Source organism: Schistocerca cancellata, chromosome 4, assembly GCF_023864275.1.
Source record: "Schistocerca cancellata isolate TAMUIC-IGC-003103 chromosome 4, iqSchCanc2.1, whole genome shotgun sequence".
Classification (NCBI taxonomy): domain Eukaryota; kingdom Metazoa; phylum Arthropoda; class Insecta; order Orthoptera; family Acrididae; genus Schistocerca; species Schistocerca cancellata.
In genome coordinates, this window is record NC_064629.1 from 375,718,669 (window position 1) to 375,737,249 (window position 18,581).

The 18,581-nt window shown below is 43.1% G+C and overlaps 1 protein-coding gene across 5 annotated transcripts in view; it reads right to left on the bottom strand.

Moving 5' to 3' along the window:
- Positions 1-18,581, bottom strand: part of LOC126183767 (serine-rich adhesin for platelets) — a 367,472-nt gene that overhangs the window by 253,596 nt on the left and 95,295 nt on the right. For all 5 annotated transcript variants that reach the window (XR_007536807.1, XR_007536808.1, XM_049926000.1 and 2 more), the window contains exon 2: positions 6,144-9,621. Coding sequence is in view for 3 of the 5 variants with exons in the window: in XM_049926000.1 (XP_049781957.1) it covers positions 6,144-9,525 (3,382 nt within the window). In the remaining 2 variants the exon portion in view is untranslated. The remainder of the gene's footprint in view (positions 1-6,143; positions 9,622-18,581) is intronic.

The following is an 18,581-nucleotide window of genomic DNA, read 5'->3' on the forward strand; positions in this document are numbered from 1 at the left end:
GTTATTTCCACACGCAGGACATGCATGCGCTAGATTTCATCTACAATGCCGTGAGTTCAATCTACCCCGATATACGGAGGCAGTTTTCCATCGAGGTAGCTAGCATATGGAAGAGAGTAGGGGTAAGAGGAGGGGGGGGGGGGGGGAGATTGAGGGAGATCGTTCGTCTGCAGACGAAATATTCTATCTTTACGGTTCACATGTCGCCATAATGGCGCCACAATTTTCACAAATTCTCAGGAAAACATATATTTTAATAGAATTTGAGGAAAAGTTTTTACACTATTTAAAAATGTTTTGTCTGTTTTTACATCAGATGATTGCTGGTGCCTCTCGTTGTGTGTTTCGCATCTGTGAACTAAGTACGTTCTTCTAAGGTCTTCAGTTCTCTTCGAAGAAGATATGAAAGTTTCTTATTATTATTATGCTGACTCCTCTGAAATTAAATTTATAATAACGAAGCTTACGGTATCTAATACTTAAGCTTACATACGCACCAGAGCTTATAAAGGAAGCTGATATACGACTCACAGATTCTAAAGGGCCTCCATTTCTCTCTTTTAGTACTGAACTGTGTTATTCGGTTTGGAACCTATATTTACTGTTTCCTTCTCGACTATTCTATACGTTTTTTAAGACACAGTATTTGGTTGATACCGATATCTTTACTTGTGGGCCAATGACTCAGCTGAATGAACCCGAGGAAAGGACTGGAGGCGACGTTTTTCAAGGATCCATCACAACATTCATTTAAGTACTTTGGGCAGACCTCAGAAAATCTATGTCGGCCGAGATTACAACTTAACCCTGTTTGGCATCAGTTTCAAATGATCACAGAACAGGCTTTAAACTTACTTTGTTTTATTTACATTTATCCACTTGTTGCTCACTCTTTGGTGAAAATACTCAAAATCTCAATTTTTACAGCACACGCTGAATTCTTGATATTTCATAGTTTTACAGTTAGTTGTGACAGCTGAAGTGTGTGTAACTTCAACTATTTTTAAACTTATTCTAATTGTGTGACAGACTGACAGAGATAATTTTAAAATCTCGTAAATCTGCAATAATTTTCCATCACTGTGGTATTTCACCTACTTGGTTATAGATAACGCCCTTACCACGACCAATATGGTGCAGTGAAACATGATAGACGTATCTGACTCTTGGCTGTTTTATTTACTAAAACTATATATAAGCTATATTCTCAGCTATCTTGGGTGATAAAAGCAAAACAGTCATACAATGTGTGTAAAGTTCTGAGTGATGGTAAAGAAATTTTCACAGAGGTCAAAAAATACTTTTACTCAAGTGTGCTGTTATTTTCCCAGTTTTAAAAACAAATCTTCGGATACAGGTTTCTGTTGCAACACGTTTAAGTTACTCCAAGAATCAGTATCATATGTCCCATTTGCTACTTCTCTCTGGTAGTGAATATTGTTTAAATTAATGAAATAAAATTTTCTGGTGTGCGTAGCAATAAAAAGAATGAAGAGGACGAGACGAGTTAGGACAATAAAAGCAAATAAATAAAAATTTTTGAAATATGAAACTGACGCTACTGGCAGGTAACACCGACAAGCAACATGAATAACAATAAGAGAAATACACGTAAACATGCACTGGATGCAGTGTCACTCAATGAAAATTTGTTTAGTTCGATGTGTACTTTGTGCTTCGTATTTTTTACAACACTGCGATTGTTTTATAATACTTTTTCCACACAGAGACCGTCGCAAGCATAACAGCATTTAAAGCAAGCAATATTACGACGTGAGCAGGCAGCAGTAGCAACGTATCACATCATACACAAAATATTGGCGTCATTTCAGAAATTACATTATAATTTTTTTAGTGGCAGACAAATGAAATCAGTTCAGACATCATAAAATGTTACTTTAGATTTATCGTCCCCAAAGTAACCTCACAAATTTCAAAATTTATTATCCTCCGAGGTTAATGGTTATCCTTCTTCAAGCTGTTGACAGCATTCCAACTAAAAACTGTGTTTACTAACATCTTTCTTGAGGCTGCAAAAACTGTAGAAGTAACAGCAACAGTTTTTCGAATGTACACTGAGGTGTTCCCATCAGAAATAAAACTGTTTCTCGTTGCTTTTAACATCTCATTGTGAGCATTTTCGTTGCTGATAGGGCTTTTTTAAATTTTGTTTCTCGTCCTAAGAATCTACTTATACACAGTTACTCTGGAATTCACACCTAAGTACTTGCTAGAAGGTTCACAGAACCACTTTCAATTTCTCGACCGTTCTAACCTCCGGCACGTGGGAAAAATTAACATCTAAATCTGTGCGAGCTCTGATTTTATTACAATGGTCGTTTCTCCCTGTGTAGGTCAGAGTCAACAAAATACAGCGCCTGACAAACAAAGTGAAGCATCCAAAAAACATGGTCGGATGTCAATGTATATTCGTACACGTACACACCATCATCGGGTATGGAAACGAATAGAGCAGCAATTCTCTGAGACAGGCAGAACGACCACCAGAGTGCATAAATGTTACGTTTAGTGTTGTTACTAGACCTCGTAGGGTACGAAGGTTGTCCAGAAAGTAAGTTCCGATCGGTCGCGAAATGGAAACCACTGGGAAAATCCGGCAAAGCTTTGCACAGATCTTTTGTGCAGTGTTTCTAGCATGCCCGCGATCGTGTCGCGTTGCTCTTTTCAGTTTTGAGTGAACAGTGAGCACTTAAAAATGCGTAGGAAATAGCGTCTGCCGTCAAGTATGAGGGCCTGGTTAGAGATTTCGCCTGTGTCATGCAGCCCACATAACACAACTGTCGAGTCGTTCCTTCTTCATGCTCGTTTTCGGCCGCACACTGCAGGGGCAATGAAGATGCTCCTGCAGCGTTTCCGATCAGAAGTGTTTTATCACCCACAATACAGTCCGTAATTGGCTCCCCCTGAGTCATCTCTGCTCACAAGAACCGCTGGCTATGGAGACAATTTTTCCCACAGACAACGAGCTGCAAACCAGTGCAAATAACTAGCCGAAAGCACAGGCGGCTGCTTTCTATGACGAGGATATTGGAACGTTCATACAACACTACGACAAAACTCGAAGTTGGAGCGGCGACTATGTAGAGAAGTAGGTGGAAGGTATACCTAACAGTTGCAAATAAAACTTTTCTGGTTTTCACTGTGGTTTCCATTTCGCGACCGATCGGAACTTAATTTCTGGATAACCCTCGTACATAAGGGGCGTCAGATGTTGAGTGGTCACAGTGAATGCCATTTACTCGTGTGACAGAACGTCATCGTTACTGACGGAATCTGGAAGCGGCCTCATCGTGGGTTTCCTTTTGCCCACTATGTCAAATCGTGCAACATCCAGATTTGGGGTGCATTCAGATGTTACATTGGTCCGATACAGGACTCCATGGGAGAGTGAGGGCAAGCATACTACTCATCGTGAAGGTTCTGGTCGGCCACTTCTGACCACCACAATGGAGGATCACCATAGTACGCATCGAACCCGTTCAAATCTGCGCCTGCCATTCCAGAACAAGAAGCGGACAGTGCAACATTCTGTGTCATCCCGCACCACAGAGCAGCCGGCCTATGGAATCACATCCCCTTGCGTATGCTGCCGTTAACACAACCCAAACACCTGCGTTTGGGGCGGTGCCGTGACCGGTACTCGAGGGCTGCTGATGAAACGCGCCGCACTATGTTCAGCGATGAAGCGCGGTCCTGCTCTACTCCAGATTACCATCGACGGCGAGTGTAGTGGCGACTTCGGAACAAGTCCCATTTTTCTAATGTTTTTGAAAGGGCACAGTGGTGCTGTTCCTGATGTCATGGCTTGGGGAGCCATCAGGTATGACTTCAAATCACGGCTGGTAGTAATACAGGGAATTCTGGCGGCAAACTGTACATCACGGACATCGTGCTGCCTGATGTATTACCCCTCAAGCGACAGCAACGTGGTGCCATTTTTCAACAGGACAATTCTCTTCCACACGTGGCACATGTCTCTATGAACTGCCTGCGTCATTTTTAGGGACTCCCGTGGACAGCACGATCTCGACACCTGTCCCCAATAAAACATGTCCGGGATCAGTTCTGACATCAATTCCATCCCAGTGCCAGTATTCACGATGTCGAGGACTAGTTACAACATTTGTGCACTATTTTGCCTCAGATAAGGGTCAATGACTTTATGACATCCTTCCCAGCGAGACAGTGCATGTATGCTGGTAAAAGAGGGTGTGCAACGTCACACTGATAAGTGGATGATACTGCCTAGTTCTTTGTAAATTTCACTCAGTTTCGTAATCACTGCAAAAGCATCACGTATTTTCTCAACGTGTTAAGTATCATTTCGTTTTCTCCTCCCCTTTTGGGTGCTTCGCTTTTTTTCTCAGGCATCCAATTTTCGCATTCAGATGAGAAAGTAGGTGACGAAATTTCGTGGAAGATTTAACCGCAACGAAAAACGTCTTTTTTGTGATTGCCACCCCTACCTGCGTATCATATCCATGACACTCTCTCTCCCTTATTTTGCGTTAATACGACACGAGCTTTAAGTTTTTCAGTGGCCTCCGTCAATTCCTTCTGGGGTGGATCCTATACCGCACAGCAATACTCCAGAAGAGGACGGACAACCGTAGTGTAGGCATCTTCTTTAATAGATCTGGGGTATCTTCTAAGCTTTCTGTCAATAAAACGCTGTCTTTGGTTTCGCCTTCCCAACATTTTCTGCTTTATGGTTCCATTGTGTGTTGTTCTTAATCGTTAACCCTAGGTATTTCGTTGAATTGACAATCTTTAAATTTGTATGATTTATCGTGTAACCGAAGTTTAACAGAGTGTTTTTAGTACTCATGTGGAAGATCTCACAGATTTTTATAGTTCAGGGCCACTTTTCGCATTATGCAGATTTCTTGTGTAAATAATTTTATAATAGTGCTGCCCTCCTGGCGAGTTTACAGCACGGTAAACGACAGTATCGCCTGCAAACAAAAGGAGAACTGCTCAGATAGTCTTCTAAATCGATTATTAGTTTCAGAATAGCACAGGGCCTGAAGCACTTTCCTAGGGAGCCCAAGAGATCACTTCTGTTTCACTCGATGACTTCCCATCAGTCACTACGAAGTGTAGCCGCTGACAGTGAATCACGAATCCAGTCGCACTCCATAGGCACGCAACTCGATTAGAACATGCAGTGTATCTCATAGGGCCCATTCATATCGACAACTGAAGAAAGAAAAAACTTCATAACCACTTTTCTGAACTCACTCTCTCTCTCTCTCTCTCTCTCTCTCTCTCTCTCTCTCTCTCTCTCTCTCTCTGTGTGTGTGTGTGTGTGTGTGTGTGTGTGTGTGTGTGTGTGTTAAGGGTGATCTCACACACTTTGCCAATTGTTCTTTCACCTAAAGTTCCATTAGCGGCTGATCCATACATACCGCCATGTTACTCATACTTTGTTGTGTCAGTTGCTGTAATGCTTCTGCACGTAAAATTTTCATTTTCAGTGGTGATCTTGGACAATCAAGTGCACATGGAGCCGATTACAACAGGACGTTGTTACACAGTGACTTGTCCGTTTTACCTGGTAAGGCCTTCCGTCCACACAACAGTACCAAACATAGTCGCAGTAATGCCAAATACCGATTTAGGAAATTTTATAGCATTCGAGCATACATGAGCAGGAATAGACTACTGTATTCATCATATGAGGGAGACAGGAAAAGATATGTTTCATGTCATCAAATACTCTTGGTAGCTAAAAAGTGAAACGCGCGTTCTGATTTACACACATATTACTTAATTCCCAGAATGTTTACCTCACTTCCGGTGAAGTAAAGAAATAAAAACATTGGAAAATGAAAATGAGGTTGTGTTGCCTTCATTGACTATTCATCTCAGTATAGCTATTAGTCGGTAGTGGCACCAGTTTTTTCCGTTCATTCATACCTACGTTTATGTTCCATTTTCATTTGTCTGCCATTAATATTACTGCTTTAGCAGCCTTAAATTATCTATTTCATTCAGCAAAGTTTAAGACTCATAATAACTGACATTGAAATCAATCTGCTTAGCACATGCATGCTTGAATGAGCAATACTTAGCTTTTTGTAGAGTGCAGACTACAATAAACTTAGTTACAAACTACATACCATACACATCTGCAACACGGCTGTTCTTCATGGAGCGAGGTAGATTTGGAGGTCCACTCCTGAAGAGAGAGAAGTCCTCAGCTGCAAGTGCGTAAGTACCAGTTTCAAAGGCCTTAAGTGTTTGTGATCTGTCTGATTTCCTTGCCACCATTGGTCTACCAACTATTTCATTACCGGCTCTGTCTGCATCACTCAGTGTTCGTTGATGACGTGTAAGCTTATTTTTCTTCGCATTGTTGCTACTGAGAGAGTATCTTAATCCCTTGTAAGGTTTATATCGCCTCTTTCCAGTTTTAGTGTAAGTCTGTGCACTGGAGTTCATAGACAAATTGGAAGTTCTCTGAGAACAAATATCCATTGAGATTTCATTATAAACGGGAGATGTGATTCCGAAACTAGAAAACAGCTGTGATCTTGTAACTGTTCTAGTCTGGATATCTGACTTCCTTGCTTTTTTCAGATTTATTAAATTTTTTAGTTGCTCTTGGGTAGTCAAATTCTTCTGAGCTGCTTTGGCACCTTTACCTCTCAACTTTTTGGCCTCAGCCGCAGCACGCTTACCAGCAGCAGATTTCATGTTCTGTCGAGAGATGCGGTTTGCAGCAGCTCTCTCATCATACTGAACTAAACTGCTAAATGACTTCTCCTTCCTTGCAATAGCACTCTGCAACACAGTTTCACAATGGTAGTCCCTTGACCTACGCCTCGCTGAACGTTTTACACCTACTACTTCCGGCTCCGGAACAGGTTTCTGTGGCACCTTACTCCTCAAAGACCGTTTACCCTTAACTGTAGTATTTTCCACATTATCATCTACAGTCTCAACATTTGCTAAAGACCATACGCCATCATTACCAATAACTTCTCTACAGCCTTTCCAACTTAATATCGATTCACCTCCAGCTTCTCCTGGTTTCAGAGTAATCAAAAGGCGGGGTGCATTGTCTTCTGCATCAGAAGCTACTTTCTCAATTTTGTTCAAAAGTGTAATTTCTTCACTCTTCTCAGAACAATCATCAAACAATTCTTCCTCAACTGTCAAAGACGGTTCTTCATTTTGCACATTAAGTACAGGTTCTGCAGATCCCTGAGATGACACATTTACGGTTGAGGGTTCCACAGATTCTCCTTGGTTCTGAACTGAAGTTGCAGATTCTTTAATTGGAGTTTCCAAGACAGGCGCTTTGGGTTTGAGAAGCCCAGAGTTGGAGGTTTCCATATTAGAATCTAAGGGCACAGCACACACAGGAGTCACCACTGCAGGGCTTTCTGAAGGACATGGCAAATTTGATGCACACGAGGCACCTTTATCTTGATGTTTGTGTAATGTCATTCCTGGAGACGATGAATCAGAGCTCTTCGCTGCAGAATACGATGTTACAACTGATATACAAGTCATTGGTTTGTCAGTCGCAAACTTTGAATTATCAGATATTTTGGTATTTTTGGGCTGTTGTCGTTTGACGAGCTTTTCTGTCTGATTATTTTTTCCACCTGCATGGCTATCATCTTTATGAGTGACATCTTCTTCTTCAGTCTTCATCCTTATTCCACCAGCTGGCTTTGCTGCTACGGTAATGATTGGGACAAATGTGCTTTCGGAACACTGTAGAGATTTATTGCCTTTATCCCCTTTCACGTGATTGTGACAAAGGGTGGTGTCACCAGGGTTAACAGCAGCTGGAGGAGGACTGTCAATACACACGCTACCGCTTCTGTAAGGGGTGGTGGTGCTGCTGCTGCACGTGCTAAATGTGGAACTATTAGAAGTACTTCTTGCGTTCACAGCACTAACTGTGGGTTTGGTGGAGGATCTGGTGCTGGTGGCGATGGCAGTTATGATGGTAGCAGGGGCAGTATGGGCGTTAGTGGTAACTTTCATGGCAGATTTAGCAGAAGTGGTACTGCTACTGGCAAGAGCAGTAACAGCAGTGAACACGATGTTAACAGCAGCAAGATTGGTATCTGTAATGACAGTTGAACCAGTAGTGGTAGTGACAGCAGTTTCTGTGCTAGGGGACGTAATAAAGGTACCACTTTTGTTGACAATGGTACTTGTCGTGGAGTTCGAAGTACTATTGATAGATGCGGTACTAGTTCTGCTAGTAGTGGTAATATTACGGGTGGTGGTGGTGATGGTGGTTGTGGCAGTGGAGACAACAGTAGGGATGGTCGCACTGGCAACGAGTAAGAGGGCAGTGGTTCCAGTCCTGTGGTCAGTGGTAGTCGAAGTACAAAGAGCATTGGCACTGATGATACTGGGGATTGTGGGACTAGCAGTGCAGGTGACTACAGGGGCTTGTATACAAGGTGCAGTGGCAGTGCCTGTACTGATGAAGGTGGCACAGTCATCACTAGAGGTACCAGTGTTGAGCACATTAATAGTGCTGGTTGCGACAGCACCTTTATTGGCAGAAGTTGTAATAGCAGTGGTGGTGGTGGTGGTGGTGGTGGTGGCGGCGGTGGCGGCGGCGGCGGCAGCAGCAGCAGCAGCAGCGGCGGCAGCAGCATGGCGGGTAGTAGAGGTTGCTCTTAAGGTGGATTTGGAGGCTGCAGCTGTATTAGAGATTGGAGTGGTGACAGTTCTGCTGTTAGAACGAATCATATCACTAACTGTGACTGCTTTAGTTCTGGTGGTCTCAGGAATGACAGTGGTGGAGCTCTCAACAGACATCTTATTCCCAGTATTAAAAACAGCCGCTACTACAGGTGCTACAGTCAGCTTGTCACTAACTGCTTTACAAACATTCTGTTTTATACCAGAAAGATGATTGCCACCCATGTTTACATCACATTTCTTATCACTTTTCTTGTCAGCTGATTCTGTGGATGATGTTCCACGTTTTGTTGTTGTAGCACTGGGGGCAGTAGTGATTCTATCCTGTTTCTTGGTATACCCCTTGCTAGAGGAATCTGTACCTGTAAGCACAGTAGACTTCCTGGTGCTGGCATTTTTACTCGCTCTTTCTGCTACAGGGCTGCTGCTTGTTGATTTTGTAGTTGCCTGCTTCACAGGAAGCGGCTTCACAATTACAACTTGTTTGGAATGCTGTTTAGTATTATTAGTTTTTGAAGTACCAGGTTTACTGTGAACAGACTTTCCTGTTGAGGATTTCGAACCACCAGATTTGTGAGATGGAGCAGATTTTTTACGTTCCTTGTTTGCACCTTTTGCAGATTCTGCTTTCCGTGTATCGATCTTCTTCGTCGAAACACTACTGGCACTGTTTTTCTTGGAACCATAATCCGTTTTGTAGCTAGCAAACGATAACTGCTTATTGAATTCATTTTTCATTTCACCAAGCACTGTTTCCACCCATGCTAATTCCGGCTTATCGTCCTTATTTTCTATCTTTTCCCCTTTCTTAGATTTGCTCTCCATAACAGCTTCCCTTAGCTACGTTCTCTATTCATGTTCATTAACAAACCCTATTTGAGAAATACATCCAGGCCATTTTCTTCATGGGGTGTGTCGCACCTGCAACAAAAACAGAAGATTAATTCTTTATTATTGCAGTTATTTCACAGAAATATATGTTTATCTATTTAGAAAATAAGCAAACAAGACTCTCAATTTATCTTAATTACATTACTTGCTGAAGGTACAGAGTTGTCAGATCCTTTACAAGAGGCATCAGCACGTAAGCTTGTGATTTAAAATGTGTCCCTCATTCTAGTTCGGGAAAGATTAAAATTACATGAATGGCGAAAAAACACAAATTTGCAGCAGGTAATTTAAAACCAAGTTTTTCAGGCTACTTTTCCAGCCTCTCATCTGCAGTTGGTGTACGTATGCTGCAAGGTTGTAAGTTGATCCAAAAATCAAAGGTTTTCTGCAGATAAAAACACTTCAAGGATCCCCTTAACATAGCCATAACAGTGATAATAATTATCAAAGTCGTTGTTACATTTAAAACGCTATATTGTAGGACATCGTTCTTAAAGGATCGTTGCACAGACAATGAGGTCATTACAAAGAATGTAAAAGCCAAATATTTAGGCCAAATAACAGAAAACATAAATCAGAATGGCTGGACGTTAGTCCAACAAATGCGACACCTGTGCCTTAACCAGTACGCCACCTCACTCCGTGGACACAGCTCTCTTGTTCAAAAGTATCACCAAGAAAATAACTGGATCGACATCTGAAAGAACATGGGGAGAGAAAAAACTGTAATAAGACAGAAATAATATGATGACGACTACCAAACTCCACGCACGGATATCCAAGGCTATTATACTTCTAAGTAGCATCGTAGGCATTCTGTACATTAAAGGAAACACCTATTTAGATTACTCCTGTGCAGGAATGTCTGCTTTGTAGCCAGTTCCAGCAGGGTCGTGTTATCAGTAAATCATCTACTTTTGTGTCCTACCTACGCAACCAGAGGGCAGCACTGTAATACCTACTGGGGCATGTGCAATCCTTTCCAGATTTAAAGAGAGAAATTAAGACAGTTTCCTTTCACCATTTGGTGAACTGTCCTGTCTTCCTTATCAAGTCATAAAGTTTAGGAGCACTGCTGTAGCATTCCCAGTGAGGTGCTGAAACGTTTTGCAATATCTTTCGTCGTGATTTGTTTTTTTTTAATCACATGCTACAGACAGTGCTATATCCAGGCGACACGAGGTCACAGGTAAGTCGTAAGTCCCAAAAGTTCCACTTGGCATCTCCTCAGTAAGTGTGGAACGCCATATCCTAGTTTTAAATAATGATGATTAAAGCGAAAGGCTCAATCATTGTTTAGGTTACTTCTCCTTGGTTGGTCAAGATAATCCCATCGCTCATTACAAAAATAATAAAGGACCTTCCTGCCTGAAATCCACCTGACTGGATACGATGTACTTTTTAATGGTGATACGATTCGTCATGTTAAGGAAATGCTGTTGTAATACGAGGGTTATCCGGAAAGTAAGGAACGATCGGTCGCGAAATGGAAACCACAGTGAAAATCCGGTGAAGTTTTGCACAGGTGTGTTGGACAGTGTCTATAGTATGCCTGTCAATCGCGTTACGTCGTTCTTTTTAATTCTGAGCACACAGGGAGCACATAAAGATACCCAGAACAATAGTGTCTCCCGCCAAGTACGAGGACCTGGTGATAAATTTCGCCTGAAGCTATGCAACCAACATTACATAACTGTCTTGCGTTTTCTTCTTCAAGACAATTCTCAACCGCATTCTGTAGGGTCAATGAAGATGCTCCTGCATCGTTTTCAATTGGAAATGTTTGATTACTCACAATACAGCCCGTAATTGTCTGCCTCTGAGTTTCATCTCTGCCACATGAACTGCTAGCTATGAAGACAAAATTTTGGCACAGACAACGAGCAGTAGGCCAGCGTAGAGAATTGGCGGAAAGCACTGGCGGCTGCCTTCTGTAACGAGGGTATTGGAAAGTTGGCACAAAGCTACGACAAACGTCTACGTCGGATCGGCGGCTATGGAGATCAGTAGCTGGAAGTTGTAGCTAACTGTTGCAAATAAAACAGTTCTGATTTTCACTGTGGTTTCCATTTTGCGACCTATCGTTCCTAAATTTCTGAATAGCACTCGTATTTATCCATCACAAAAGACAAGCACCAATGGGGTGTGACGCGACGTGACATGACCTATGTTTAACTCCACGCTATGTTACCAGTAGAAATTTAACAGTCGAGTCTTCTCGCAGTCACAGCATTGCCACAGAAATTACGTAAGTCTGTCAATATGATTATCATACGGCGTCAAAAGAATGTAACGAACATAAACATACACATGGGCCTGGCCCATGCGACTCGGTAGCCATGGCAGTGACGCAGGTGTGAGGTTTCGGACCCTCATGGTCGCTGCGCCAACCGATGGCTGTCGGTTGCCACATAGTTGGACGTCACCTATTTGGTGATAATACAAGGGTTTCTCTCTTCATTCACCCTTCATAACACGACAGAATCTTACTCTCGCAACGTGAAAGGCTACAAGATCATCGACAGATTGTTTGCACTTGAACATCCACAGGGCCTCGAGCCTCTCCCTGATTGCTGGGTGGTACTGCTCTCTCCCTGGCAGGGGAAAATGCTGTATTTAGGCTATTCGGAAGATTTAAGCATGGATGTATCAGCAGCACAGAGATTCATATTGGTGATGCATCCGCCAAGTCTTGGACTTAGTCTTGGTGTTCAAGAACAGTCAGTCCATTACATAGTGACGACAATGACGGTTTAGAGCTCAATCAACCGGTTATCGTGCCCTTGCTGGATACGAATTTGCGCTGTTTCTTTACTTAGCAAATACATCTTTCATGACAAAAGATGATACTGTGGTGGTGTCAGACAGAAATACATCACCAGCTTTGTTGGAAACGTATGACAATTTCAGTGCTAGAGAAGGCGCCAAGGACCATTTCCCCATACCTCAGCTACGCGGAAAGCCAACCTTAATAGCCACCACCAATTCCAACAATGTTCTCCTCAGTATTGTCCAAGGATAAAAATTATATAGAACTGTGTAGCTAAAACGCACAAAAAGGTTACTTTTTTATAATTAAAATTATAATTTAAAATAAGTATATTAAAATAAACAAAAATATGCATGACTATGTGTCATCATGAACGCCTAAATCAGATGTTGTCAAAGTAAAGGAAAATTATGGTAGTATAAAATAACGTTTTGTAAAACGAAGTTTGACTGGATAAAAAAGACTCAAACTTTTGCCTAACTACTTGAGGCTGGCTGGCAACTAATATAAAAACAGGAAGGAGCCAGCCACGCAGGCTTAACAACTTACGGAGAAGTCCACCGTCCTTACAATATTTTAAAATTTAGACTCGCCCAGTTGTCAGTAGGTATGCAAGGATTGAACAGGTGCAATGTAAATCACTGATAATGTCATCGTAATGATTTTGACCCCCTTGACCCCTGAACCATCGCGCTGTGTGTCTGGGCCCCCTCTGTCTCTACCCCCTCCTCCCGCCAGGTGCTTCGTCGCCACTGAGCTTTTTCAGCCAATGGACGGAGTGCTTGTGGCTCCCCTGTTCATACTATCGACCATGCGAGCAGTGCCAGCATCAGCAGCAAGCAGCCAGTAAGTGTTTGCACTTATCAGTATTTGTCAAAATATTGGTGTTGACAAATACACTCCTGGAAATTGAAATAAGAACACCGTGAATTCATTGTCCCAGGAAGGGGAAACTTTATTGACACATTCCTGGGGTCAGATACATCACATGATCACACTGACAGAACCACAGGCACATAGACACAGGCAACAGAGCATGCACAATGTCGGCACTAGTACAGTGTATATCCACCTTTCGCAGCAATGCAGGCTGCTATTCTCCCATGGAGACGATCGTAGAGATGCTGGATGTAGTCCTGTGGAACGGCTTGCCATGCCATTTCCACCTGACACCTCAGTTGGACCAGCGTTCGTGCTGGACGTGCAGACCGCGTGAGACGACGCTTCATCCAGTCCCAAACATGCTCAATGGGGGACAGATCCGGAGATCTTACTGGCCAGGGTAGTTGACTTACACCTTCTAGAGCACGTTGTGTGGCACGGGATACATGCGGACGTGCATTGTCCTGTTGGAACAGCAAGTTCCCTTGCCGGTCTAGGAATGGTAGAACGATGGGTTCGATGACGGTTTGGATGTACCGTGCACTATTCAGTGTCCCCTCAACGATCACCAGTGGTGTACGGTCAGTGTAGGAGATCGCTCCCCACACCATGATGCCGGGTGTTGGTCCTGTGTGCCTCGGTCGTATGCAGTCCTGATTGTGGCGCTCACCTGCACGGCGCCAAACACGCATACGACCATCATTGGCACCAAGGCAGAAGCGACTCTCATCGCTGAAGACGACACGTCTCCATTCGTCCCTCCATTCACGCCTGTCGCGACACCACTGGAGGCGGGCTGCACGATGTTGGGGCGTGAGCGGAAGACGGCCTAACGGTGTGCGGGACCGTAGCCCAGCTTCATGGAGACGGTTGCGAATGGTCCTCGCCGATACCCCAGGAGCAACAGTGTCCCTAATTTGCTGGGAAGTGGCGGTGCGGTCCCCTACGGCACTGCGCAGGATCCTACGGTCTTGGCGTGCATCCGTGCGTCGCTGCGGTCCGGTCCCAGGTCGACGGGCACGTGCACCTTCCGCCGACCACTGGCGACAACATCGATGTACTGTGGAGACCTCACGCCCCACGTGTTGAGCAATTCGGCGGTACGTCCACCCGGCCTCCCACATGCCCACTATACGCCCTCGCTCAAAGTCCGTCAACTGCACATACGGTTCACGTCCACGCTGTCGCGGCATGCTACCAGTGTTAAAGACTGCGATGGAGCTCCGTATGCCACGGCAAACTGGCTGACACTGACGGCGGCGGTGCACAAATGCTGCGCAGCTAGCGCCATTCGACGGCCAACACCGCGGTTCCTGGTGTGTCCGCTGTGCCGTGCGTGTGATCATTGCTTGTACATCCCTCCGCAGTGTCCGGAGCAAGTATGGTGGGTCTGACACACCGGTGTCAATGTGTTCTTTTTTCCATTTCCAGGAGTGTATATTTGTGATGTTGTTGCTATCATAATTACTTTCCTTTCAGCACCCAATCGCAATTTTGCTTCAAGCAGGACGAAGTTACGAGCACGTAGAGGCAGCAGCAGCAGCTCAGAAGAAATAAGTGTGCTCCTAAATGGTAATTTAAATTTATACAATAAAAAGTGTACAGCACATACATTTTTAAATTGAAAAGTACAATCTGCCTACTTTAGGCAGACTTGTGAAAATATGCCTATTATGCTATAACTTAACTACAGCGACAAAATTTAATGCGTTGAAGGTTGTTTTACGGTCAAATTCCCACTATTAATGTAACTTTCTAAAATTGTATCTTTGTTCAGCATAAAATACCAATAATGAAATTTTGTACTGTAGTTTACTGACACATAGATGCAAGATATGTGGAAAAAAAATCAGATTTTTTGACTTAGCCCCACCACAGATATTAAGCCCAAAACTTTTTTTAAAAAATCTATATTTAATTTTATTTAATGAAGGATATTTATTTTCGACTTGGTACTCTGTCAGTGTTATTTTGTGTGTCATATCTAATAGTGTTAAGAAAATTAGCCGTCGTGTTTTATTCCTTCATTGAAATTTTAAGCCTTGGAAACTGTATTTTGTCCAGTTGTGATTTAAAAATTTGATATTAATTTCCACTTACTAGGCTTAGTTTTAAGCTATTCTTGATGGACTTGAATTACAGAAGAGAATGTCCTGGACAAAATGGTGCGTGTTTCATTTCTATAACATTACCCAGTCTGAAGAAATTTAATTTATTGCAAATGTCTGCAAAGCCTCAGATATGCCCCCCGCAGCTGGACAAAAATGGTCGCTCCTCTGAAACGGCTCAAGATAAAAAAAATTTTAAACCTGTTTTGAACTGTTATTTACCATACATTAAAATATAAAAAATCATAAAAATCAAAAATTTTAAGGTACCGGTAATTTTTTTTATCACTTCACTTCAAACGGATTAACCCATATCACGACAGTGGCGTCAAAATTAAATGTTTACTTGGTTGCATACCATCCCTTTGGGTCCCATAACATGACTCCAGTTCCATGTGCGGTTGTTCTGTTGGTAGTGTAATGAACGCAGGACTATCTGAGTCAGTAGCAGATCACGTCTAGCTCAACGAAGGTGCTGCACTGGGCGCACGTGCATGAATTTGTATCATGCACAGCGTCCCAATACTCTCTTCACCTGGTAGATTCTTGCTCAACGAATATCGATTGACTTCACACGAATTAAAATTTTTCTAGATATCAACCACGTGGGTATAAGCCAAAAATTGGGCCTGTTTCATTCGGAACCAATGGCCTTCGAATTTCGGCCTCAAATGAAGTGGCAACTCTTAAATTTTGATTAAAAGGGCATTTATTAGGATCGGGATTATAGCGTCAGTACATTGTTTTAAACTGACTTTCATTGAGCTTCTCTCATAGGTTTTCTGAGGCCGACACAAAACATAGACTTGCAGTACAGATGAGAACTCTGACGGCTGGCAAATTTTTGATGTTCGCTTCCTAGTCGATACTCTAGCCGGTACCTGTTACTGTACGAAACACGTCAACAGTTACTTTAGTCCTTTTGTGTTCTTGCTACCTTTTCAATACACATGATGAACCTGGCATAGTCTGTCCGCGGTGGCCGAGCGGTTCTAGGCGCTTCAGTCCGGAACCGCGCTGCTGCTACGGTCACAGGTTCGAATCCTGCTTCGGGCATGGATGTGTGTGATGTCCTTAGGTTAGTTAGGTTTAAGTAGTTCTAAGTCTAGGGGACTGATGACCTCCGATGTTAAGTCCCATAGTGCCTACAGCCTGGCATAGTCAGTCATTGGGAGACCTGTTATGGATAGAGGTCTCAGCTTAGTTACTCCTTCTAATTCCATCCCGTTTGCACTGTGTATATTCAATTTTTAATATGACTAAATTGGCTTGTCGGCGTCATTGGGATAATATAACATACCTGGAGAGGAACTTCATCTGAACCACGAACATCCTAAACTACATTCTACGTTCCAAAGCAGCACTTGATGTGGCGAAACATTATGTCTGTTGCACGGCTGATTTCTACCGGTCGTTTTATTTTAGTCGGTGATCCACCCTCAAATAATATTATATTGCCTCCTCCTTTGCTTTACTCAGTCGCATTACGTAACTTCACGGCGAAAAGGAATTAAAAACAGTACCTGCTAGTGGGCATTGATTTATATCATTGGGGCACGTTGAAAATTTTTGTCAGACCGGGGGTCGAAAACTGGTCTCCTGCTTAGTAGGCAGATGAACTGATGACTACTACGCCATCCAGACACAGTGGTCACAACCACATGGACTATGCTGGCACATCTCCCGTAAGACCCAATACACACCTTGTAACACACTACTGATGTGGTGCCCCTACTCATCAGCCTCATTATTAGGGGCATCTCGCCGATTTCCGTAGGAGTTTTAGCTTTGTGCCGTCATGGCCTTCATAATATGTGTGTTGTCTGTTACTCCATCCATTATGATGGAAAACATTTGTTTCTTCGTAGCTGGATAATCTGATGAGTTAAGCGTGACAGGGCAGCTCTTGTTCTCTATACACATAAACAGTCTGACAGATAGTGTGAGCAACAATCTGCGACTATTTTGTGATGACGCTGTAATGTATAGGAAAGCGTCGACGTTGCGTGACTATAGTTAAAATACAGACTGATTAGGACAGAACCTCTGTTTCATGTGATGAATAGTAGGTAAGTCTAAATGTAGAGAAATGTAAGCTAATCAGATGAGTAGAAAAAACAATCCTGTGTTGTTCAAATACAGTTTTAGTGGTGTGCTGCTTGATACACACACGACCATTAATTGTCTAGACGTAACGTTGCAAAGCCATACGTAATGGAAAAAGCTTATAAGGTCGTCTGTGGGAAATGCGAATGGTCGACTTCGGTTTACTGGGCGAATTTTAGGAAACTGTGGATCATATAAAGGAAACCGCATAAAGAACATTCGTGCCGCAAATACTTGAGTACTCCTGGAGTATGTGGGATCCCCACAAGATCGGATTAAAGAAAGACATCGAAGCAATTTAGTCATGTAGCTAGATTTGTTAGCGGTAGATTTGATCGACACGGGAATATTACTGAAACGCTCCGTGAACTCAAATGGGAATCCCTGGCAGGAAGACGACTTTCTCTTCCCGAAGCATTACTTAGAAAGTTTAGAGAATCGGCATTTGCGACTGACGGCAGAACGCTTCTGCTGCGATCAGCATGTATCTCATGTTAGGACCGTGAAGTGAAGATAAGAGAAAGTAGGGCTCTTACGAAGGTATATAGCAGTCGTTTTTCCCTCGCGCCATTTGCGAGTAGAACAGGAAAGAGAAAGACCATTAGTGGTACAAGGTACCTACTGCCCTGCACCGTATGGTGACTTGTGCTGTATGTATGTAGGTGTAGGGGGGGCACAAGACACCCCGTAACACACTCCACCGTATCTTCTTCGCGGTCTAAACTTGAACAACCATCTTCGGAATCATAAAAATCATTGCTGTCACTATTTTTGTTAGTAATTTAATATTTCCGCTTCAGGCAATGTTCTTAGACACCTAACACAATTTTTTTCTTTTATTGACAGTACGTGCTTTATTTACACGCTAAAACCTCACTCACTGCCCATATTTATACTCAAATTTAAAAATATTCGCTTAATCAACGGCAGCGCGTTTTCAAGTTAAGGTGATCGACAGTGCCGAGTGGTCGGAAGCCAACGTGTGAGACTTATATGACACTTCAAGCAGACGGGGAGGCGTCGGGCGTAGGAAACCCCCAGTCACGAGCCCTGCGCACTACTACCCGTCCGCTACAGGGTGAGTCATCACAATATACAATGCACCCAGTGTGTACTCACACTCA